This window comes from Centruroides sculpturatus, unplaced genomic scaffold (genome assembly GCF_000671375.1).
Source record: "Centruroides sculpturatus isolate CEXI.00-Female unplaced genomic scaffold, Cexi_2.0 scaffold1037, whole genome shotgun sequence".
Classification (NCBI taxonomy): domain Eukaryota; kingdom Metazoa; phylum Arthropoda; class Arachnida; order Scorpiones; family Buthidae; genus Centruroides; species Centruroides sculpturatus.
The window spans coordinates 243125-252416 of record NW_019385488.1 but is presented as its reverse complement, the minus strand read 5'-3'; the positions used below and the strand labels follow the sequence as shown (position 1 = coordinate 252416).

At 27.9% G+C, this 9292-nt stretch overlaps 1 protein-coding gene across 1 annotated transcript in view; it reads right to left on the bottom strand.

Moving 5' to 3' along the window:
- The window catches only part of LOC111639453, a 76274-nt gene that overhangs the window by 14777 nt on the left and 52205 nt on the right, over nt 1–9292 (bottom strand). The window contains exons 4-5 of the mRNA XM_023385343.1: nt 7074–7294; nt 1477–1590 (exon numbers count right to left, since the gene is read on the bottom strand). Of these exons, the coding sequence (XP_023241111.1) occupies nt 1477–1590; nt 7074–7294 (335 nt within the window). The remainder of the gene's footprint in view (nt 1–1476; nt 1591–7073; nt 7295–9292) is intronic.

Genomic DNA, 9292 nt, shown 5'->3' with positions numbered 1-9292 from the left:
GTTTTGGCGTGGATTTGTTGGCGTGGTTTTCCAGCCTGTGTGGTCTGTGGATGCATTGCCACAGAAACACCGAGGCTCATCTGTTGAGGGCATTGCAGTAGCCGTGCTTGGGCCGGTGCTGCTTTCGCCACCGGTAACCAAGGGAGACTGGAGCCGATTTTTCGAACGTGAGCCTCTGCCTAACCCACGAACGCGGACCTTGTTAACCCGGGCGACGTCCGAGCCGGTATCATACTTAGATCTGGTTACTACCATCATAAGTTTCTCCACAGAATGTGGGTGTGTGGTCACTCTTAGCTTCATTTCTCCCCATAGACCTTACTGGCATGGGTGTCCCTACCAGGAGCTTGTGCTCCAGCCTGCATTGCCCTATGGATCAGTAAAATTACTGGGCTCTCCCACCACGACCAGGTGGTGACCACGGGAGAGGTATTATTATTATTATTATTATTTGTTACAGTACCCCAAATTGTCAACCCTCAATTGTACCCCAATGGGTTTCAATTTGTTATATACAGTTGAGGAAAAAAAAATTCGCCCCCACAGAAAATATAAGTAAATGATAATTTATTGTTATTTTCTAATTCATATGATATTTTTCTTGTATTATTAGAGTCTAATAATACAAGAAAAATATCATATGAATTACAAAATAACAAGAAATTATCATTTACTTATATTTTCTGTGGGGGTGAATTTTTTTTTCCTCAACTGTATATTACTTATATTACTATTATTACCGTTATGTATTACTAGGTATTACATTGATAAATTGAATAAATGATGTTTAAATTAAATTTTTAGTTATTGTTTTCTTTTCAAAATTATCATGGGAGGCTATAATATGAAAGATGCTAAAAAGAGGCGATTTCGTTTTTTTTTGCTCTTCGCCATGGGGTAATATAAACTTACACAAAAATATTTTGGGGTAATGATTAAAAAAGTTCCCTGACCGCTGCTTTAGCACAAGAAGGTTAGGAGGTTCTGCACCACCCTGCCTAGAGCCTTGATCTATCATCATGTAACTTTCATTTGTTCAGACCTTTAAAAAAGCTCTTAAGGGACAACTCTAACTCCAATGTGGTAGTCAAGGAAGCAGTCACCCAATGGTTCAATGACTAACCAACAATGTTTTTCACAGATGATAGCAGTCGTCTCTCTGAGCAGTGAGATGTGTGCCTAAATGCCTATGGTGACTTTTTAATGAACAAAAGTACATTCTGGCTTCCTCATATATTGCTTTGTTTAATTATGCCATACCGACGGATATACTGTTTTGTTTTTCTTAGTAAATTTACTCAAACATGTTTCATTTGATCAATCCTTGTGAATATATAGATGGTTTTTATAAACATAAAATGTCATCAGCAATAATAATTAAATTATTATAACTTATGACTGATAATTATTTATTAGAAATTAAATATATTTTATTCCAAAACTTTAAATATTTAATATTAAATTACAAAAACTAACTTTTTTGAATCTTTCTTCAAAGGTGGTTGTACACACTGTCTTGATATTTCTTTGGCTTGAGCCATAAGATACTTTTTAAAAATCTCAGGAAAATTACAATCTTTGTATTCTAATCTAACAATAAGATAATATGAATATCTATAAATTGCTCTATTAAATTTTATAAATACAGTATTAGTAAATATTTTAATTTTTTTATTTTCAAATAAACAATACTAAAATATAACTTACATATTCCAAAAGCTCATATTTCATTAATATTCAATTATATATTTCATTAGGTTATATAAATAAAAGTTCAAAATAAGAATCAATATTTTTCTAATTGAAGAATATTGATTTTATTTTATTATTCTATAACATTCTGAAAGATAATAAATTTTAGAAATTGATAATTATAATATTGATTGAATAAATAAATTAACAAAATTTGACAATGTAATACACCAGCCTTACTAATCTATTATTCTCAAAATAATTCATATAAACTTTGTTTTTGCTAATGAATTATATAAAATTTAATACGAATTTTAAGATATCAAATATTTGAAATAAAAATAAAACATTTATAAACTGTCTCAGAAAAATGTTACAAAATTAAATTATCTAAAGCTAATATTTTGTTCAGGGAGAAACAGCTTTTGGGAACAAATAATAGTAGTGTTGTGATATATTGTATGCAGATTACTATAATTAAATATTTAATGGATTTAAATTAAATTTATAGTATTTAAAAATTTCCAAGATATTAATAAGTTTAAATTCGATGATTTTAATTCCTGATAATAGATATAATTATAACTATGACTTCAATAATGTTGACAATTTAATACAATATAATTAGCAAGGCTGTATTACAGCCTTGCTAATCTGGCCATTCCTTGCACAGAGATGTATCAGATTATTTAGAGTGTACAGCCTAAAGCCTATCTAAAGACAATGTATAACTTGACTTATCACTCTTTGGACTGGTTCTTTTTTGGAGGTAAGTGTGCATATAGTACAGTCTGCTGATGTGCAATTTTGTAAACAGAAATAAAACCCAAGAGAATAGAAAAACAGGATCTATAACTTTACTAACATTTTCATAAAAATGGAGGTGAATAGGCAGTGTAATCACATTGGGAGTACCAGTGTGATTGCCTATGCCAGATTATTAAGAGCCAGATTATCAAAGAATGTACTATATATTGATGTATACAACATTCATACCTTGTCTGTCAAAATTAATTAACTTTTTATCATTAGGAATCTGAAAATTTTATAAACTTTGCAAATATATTTGTCTTATATACTCTAAGAGCATAAAATATTATATATTATTAAGTTGTAACGTTAAGTTGATTAAAAAAAAAGTTAATAAATGATTCATTAAATGATGATAAATTAAATTTATTTAAAATTAGCATATTATTTCACTTGGACTTCTATTCCTATAATAACAGGAAAACTTTCATTGAGATGTGCTTTCAATAAGAATATGATACATTATTATTTATTACAACAATAATGTTTATTTCCAATTTTTAAATGAATGTAATGATTACTTTTCTTACAAAACAATTAAAAATTTAACATATTTTGTTTACAGATTTGAATTAAAAAAGTTACTATAAAAAGGATAAAAGAAAACTACTTTGCTTATAAATGAAAAGCTGGTTACTTATGTTTATCAATGTATAAAAATGTTTGTATTAAAAAGGTAGTAAAGCTTTCTATAAAATAATAACTATCATTTGGAATTGCAATTTTAGATGAAGATTAATTGTTGTTAAAGTAACTTCACTGTATTTTAAAGTTTAAAATATTATCAACATTTAATAGGATTATTAACAACCCATAGAATCTTCTGTAAAATAATAACTTTTGCAGCTTACATTATGTAAGAAAATAAAAAAAAGTTCAGATTATAATTTTTCATATTTTTACAATAGACTTCTAGAAAAAAGGACATTCCAGGTTCCTCATTGACATGTATGGAATGTATTATTGAAAGTCAAAAGGTAATAATTTAAAAAGTAACTTTACAATATAATAGTAAATGTTAAAATAAATATTTACTTACATTTTATGTACCAAGGATTATAGAATGATTAAATGGATAACACTTAAATTCAAAGGATACCAAACAATTAAAAATATGACATTAACATCAAATTCTCAGAATATTACTAATGATAAAAGTAGCAAGACATAACTTTAAGTTACTGAATTATGATAAACAGCAATTATTATTTAATAAATGAATATCATGACTTTAATAAAAGTAAGTAAGTAATGTTGCTAAAAACTTTATTCTATTTTGATAGGTTATTGTAGTAATAACAACTGCAGCAAAAGGTAATGTAATAAAAAAAATGAAGCAACTGCCATAACAATTGTAAAATAACAAAGTAAAAATACTGAATAAAAAGAAAAAATAAAAGAATATCCATTGTTGCTGTTGATAAAAACCCAAATGTATATATACAGAGTGGTGCACCAGATATTGAAACATTTGTTTCTCATTTTATGGTTGTACTATTAGAATTAGATATTTCAAACTTCACATGTAAATGCCGTGGTTTATAGAAAACCTACTATGGTTCAGCACAGATCGGTTGGTAAGATGGCTGACAAGAAATATCTTACCATTGAACAAGGAGTTGGTGCTTTTTTATGCCAGATAAAAGAGCATAATTATTACAGAGACACATTTCTATCAACATTTCAACATAAGGTGGGCTCCGACTAAAAACACAATCTATAGATTGTTACAGCAGTTTGAAAAGGAACAGTGTAGAACTAAAATGGCATGTTTCTCAAGTCTGATCACTGGAGAATGCAGAAACCATTACTGGCAATACAATGCAGCCCTGGCAAGTCAACAAGAAGGGTCACAGCTCAACTTGGAACTGCTCATCGCTCTATTCAGCAGATTCTCCATTCAGACTTCATTTATTCTCTTACAAAATGACAGTACTGCATTCTCTAGCCAAGCAGGTCAAAGAACAAAGGCTTCATTTGGCAACTTGGGTAATACAAATTGTAGGCATCCACACAACACCTGGTTTTCAGATGAGGGTTATTTTCATGTGAATGGCATACTAAATAAACAGAATATCAGGTTTTCGGCTAAAGAATATCCACAGAACTTTCATTTTCATGGAAGGGGCGATTACAGCATATTCTGCACCACTCACTGATCTGTGTCAATGAGTGGTGAAGAATGTAATGTTTGTTTTGAAGAGCTTGTATGACAAAACAGTGGCCACATTGAACACATTTTCCATTAATAACAAATTTCCATGTTTTTGTATTTCAAAGTGTATCTAGTTTGTAAATTTATATGGCATAAGTGAATTAAACCTAGATATAAATGGTCAACATCTCATATGCCAACCTGTATATATAATCATCATAGAGAGTATTGACAAGTAAATTTAGACTTGTATTAGAAAGGGAATTTCTGAATATTGACACGTAACAGTTCAAAGCATATTAACAACATGCAATAAAATATTGTAATTTCAATATATTGGTGAAATTTAATATCATCTATCAAACATTGATATTCATCCACCTGAGAAGCAAGAATCAAATACAGTATAAGACATTTTCTTTGACATGCAGGAAATAGCAAGCAAGCCATTTTGTTGCTTTGTAATAATCAAAGGCAACATTTCACTCTGAATTCAAGGAAATTCCTTCATCACAAACAGTAAATTTACAATGAATATTAACTTTGATACAAAGAATTACTATATAACAAATAAAATTAGCAATATTGAAATAACACATGTATAAAATAAAATGTCAAATATCAATGATATTTTTGAGTTATATTTTCTCTTGAAAAATTCATTAGCATCCTTTTCAGAATTTTTGGAATATGATTTATTTTCTTTGTTTGCAGATATAGCAGTTTTTAATATTGAGTTGCTATCTTTCATTATGAAATGCCAACCAATAATATTGAACCAATGATTGATATTAATACTGATTGATTTGGGATTAACTAGGGAAATTTTAGATGAATTTTTCTATAACGCAAGATAAAAATATAAAATTTCAATATATTATTTCTTTTTCTTCAAAGCATTGTTTCACTTTAATTGTACTATATTGAAAACCACTCTGTATATAGTATATAAGCACCCACAGTTTTATTCTTTTATTTAATGCCAGGAAAAACTATAATAGCTGGTTGCAGTTTGGTTCAAAAACCACACATGAAAATATATCAGGTCAGTCCGTAAGTTCATGCATATTTTTATCTACAAAAAATCAACAAAAAATTTTAAATAAATTTTATTTCAATCTATAATGTATTCACCATTATTTTGTACAATTTCTTGCCATCTTGATGGTAGCTTTTTAATCCTGTCTTCATAAAATAATTTTGGTTTCAAATCAAAATATTCAGAAATAGCCTTTTTTACATTGTTCTCATCCTCAAAAGTTTCCCTTTTAAAAAATTCTGCAAACTGCGAAAAAAATGATAATCACTGGGAGCAATATCTGGCAAATATGGTGGATGAGGTAAAATTTCCCAGTTGAAACTTTTGAGTTTCTGTACAGTTATTTTTGCAGCATGTGATCTGGCATTGTCATGTTGCAAGAGAACCTGCTTTCTATTCACTAATAACAGTCGATTTTTTTTTTTCAATTTTTCATTTAAATGCTCTAATTGGTCACAATACATTTGAGCTGTAATTGTTTGATTAGGTTCTAACAGCTCAAAGTGAATTACACCTGACATATCCAACCAAATAGACAAAAGAATTTTTTTTTGGATGCAACCCACCTTTTGCAGCCAGTTTTGGCTGCTTGTTGCAATCTGTCCATTGTCTTTTTCTCATCACATTATTATAAAAGATCCATTTTTCATCTCCAGTAACCAGCCAATCAAGAAAAGGTTCTAAAGCAATATGGGATAAAAGAGATGTGCAAATGTTTACATGTTGTTGTCGGTTAGCTATTGACAGTTCATGTGGTATCCATTTTCCTAGCTTTGAAACTTTTCTGATTTATTGCAGGTGTCTATGAACAGTTCTATGGGATGAATTTAAATGCTCCACAATTTCATCAACTGTTAAAGATGGTTCTGCTTCAACTAGTGCAGAGAGAGCATCATCATCAAAGTCAACAGGTCTTCCAAAGTCATGGTTCTGCTTCAACTAGTGCAGAGAGAGCATCATCATCAAAGTCAACAGGTCTTCCAGTACGAGCCTTATCCTCCACACTAAAATCATTGTTTCTAAATCTTTCAAACCACTTCTGCGCAGTTCTTACACTAATTACAGTTCGATTATGGACAGTGTTTAATTTTTTGGCTGCATTTGTAGCATTCTCACTACTTAAAAATAAAAAGTATAAAACAGGTCTCTTATATTCATCTGTTACTTCCATTTTAACAAAAATAAACAATTGAAATGTTACCAATTCTGAGCAGTATTATATGAATGAGATCCAATTTAACACTTCAGTGTAAAAAGTATCACATTAGACTGACATTTTAAACAGGAAAACAAGATTTTTCTCAAGGTCATAAAAATACACATGAACTTATGGACTGACTTGATAATAAATTCTTCAATGTAAAAATCAATACTTACTCTATTTGTTTCAATGGATAATTTTCTGGTATTGTGATTTTGATAGCTAAAAAATATAAGTCCTGAAATACTCTTAAAGAAATAGAAGAATTTTTTTGCTTTAGTTTCAGTTCATCTTGTTTATCAATTAATTCTTTTTTGATATTTGTAATTTCTTCACTGCAAACACACAATGGATTATCATCAATAAAGTTTCTGATAAATTTTAAAATCTTCAATATCTGTAAAGTAAAAGATTTTCATAGAAAAATTTGAATTAACAGAAATTTAAATTATATATGCTAAAACATAACAGAAATGGAATGTAATTTATGACAAAATGAATTTCTTAGTTCATTTCAGCCTTCAGATGCAAAAAATTAAATTAAAATTTTTGATGATTAAAAAAAAATTACAAAAATTTACTAACAAGAAATATTAATATTAAAATATGCTCATATATATTTTTATACAAAACACAAAAAAAAAACCTTTTTTAATATCCCAGTATGAACAAATTTAAACAAAGTGAACATTTTCAACCATAAACTTGGTCTTCATCAGGCTAATGGCCAGTATAAATTATATTCGCTTTGTTTAAATTTGTTCATACTGGAATATTAATTAAAAAAATTTTTTTTTTGGTGTTGATTTATCTTCCCAGGAGTTGTGCGAGAGGTTGTTTTATATTTTGATAATAATTATATCTAGTGCTTACAAAGTCGAAAATTCTAGCAATGCATTTTATAATTCTGTTTTAACCTATGGCAAATACAATAACAATGACCACACCTTAGATAAATTCAATAATGGAACTATTACCTTATAACATTATTTAAAAGAAATTTTTATAAAAAAATTAGGCAGTTTACTTGAACATTATATTAAATCATATTATTAAGACTAATTGAAGTGTTTTCTCATTGCTTTTCTATATGTTTTTAATGTGAATATTTATGTTTTTTGATAGCATTCAAAATTTCTGAACTGAATAAAATTGACAAACCAAGTATCTAAAATAAAGTGAGCTATAATCTTTAAGCACATTTCTTAATTATTTTTTATAATTTATTTGTTATCTTTTATTGTTATCATATTTTGTATATCTGCTAAATAGCCTTTATATTTATTTAATTTTTAATTTAAATATAGTGTTAAATTGAATTTACATATATATCTGCTATGCAACCATTCACTTTTGTTTTTAATTTTTTAATTTAAAGATTTGCTGGATTAAAAGTTGTTGATCACTTCATTCAGAGTTCCTTAAAATAACTGAATTCTCTTAAAATGTTTTTTGCAAATTCTATACAATGTTGTCCATTATATGATTTTACTGATTTAAAGCAATTTCATAATTTTGTGTAGTACTGTTATAGCTGATAATGATGTAATCACCTAATTCATAACTATTGAAAAATTAGATTTTATTCATATATATATATAAAACTGGTATATACATACCAGTTTTATTGTTTTAAATTTATGAATATTTATATTAGTAAACTGAAAAAAATATCGGTTTAAAATAATAATAACAAAATATTTAATAATCAAAATTTTATGTTATATTTAAATTTATAACATTTGTAAATTCATTTTTACATTAAATAAAATTGAGACAAACAAACAAACATCAAAACATGGTAATTTTCCATGTTTTGATGTTTGTTTGTTGAATACTAGTTGAATTTTTCTTTTGAAAGAACATCAAATATTTTCATATTAGTTTCTATAATAAAAACTGGAACAGTATTTTCTTAAAATATTTAAAAGATATAAAAACAATCTTGTATAATGGTGATCTATTAGATCAATAATTCTTATACTCATTTAATGCATTGGCTTTAGATTTTGAACTATGAACCATTACAAGATCCAAACTTTATAAACTGAAATTGTGAGTTTCTCTAAAGTAGATACAGTAAAACCTGTCTATGGCGACCACCCACGGTTTCTTCAAAAAATGGTCTTTTAGACAGGTGGTCATCCAATACAGGTGGTGATGTAATACCGTATTTCCGTACGTATTTTGCTCACTTTTTAGCCATTTCTACTAAGAAAAACTCGAGGTGAGCAAATATAAGCGAATTTTTTCATCGATAGGACTATATTGGTACTGTATTGTATTTTATTCTTATAGGATAACTCGATTTACGGGAGTCATCGTGATTTTATAAGACAGATTTAATATCAATATTTTAAAGATTAATACAATAGTCGCATTTTCTCGATTATAA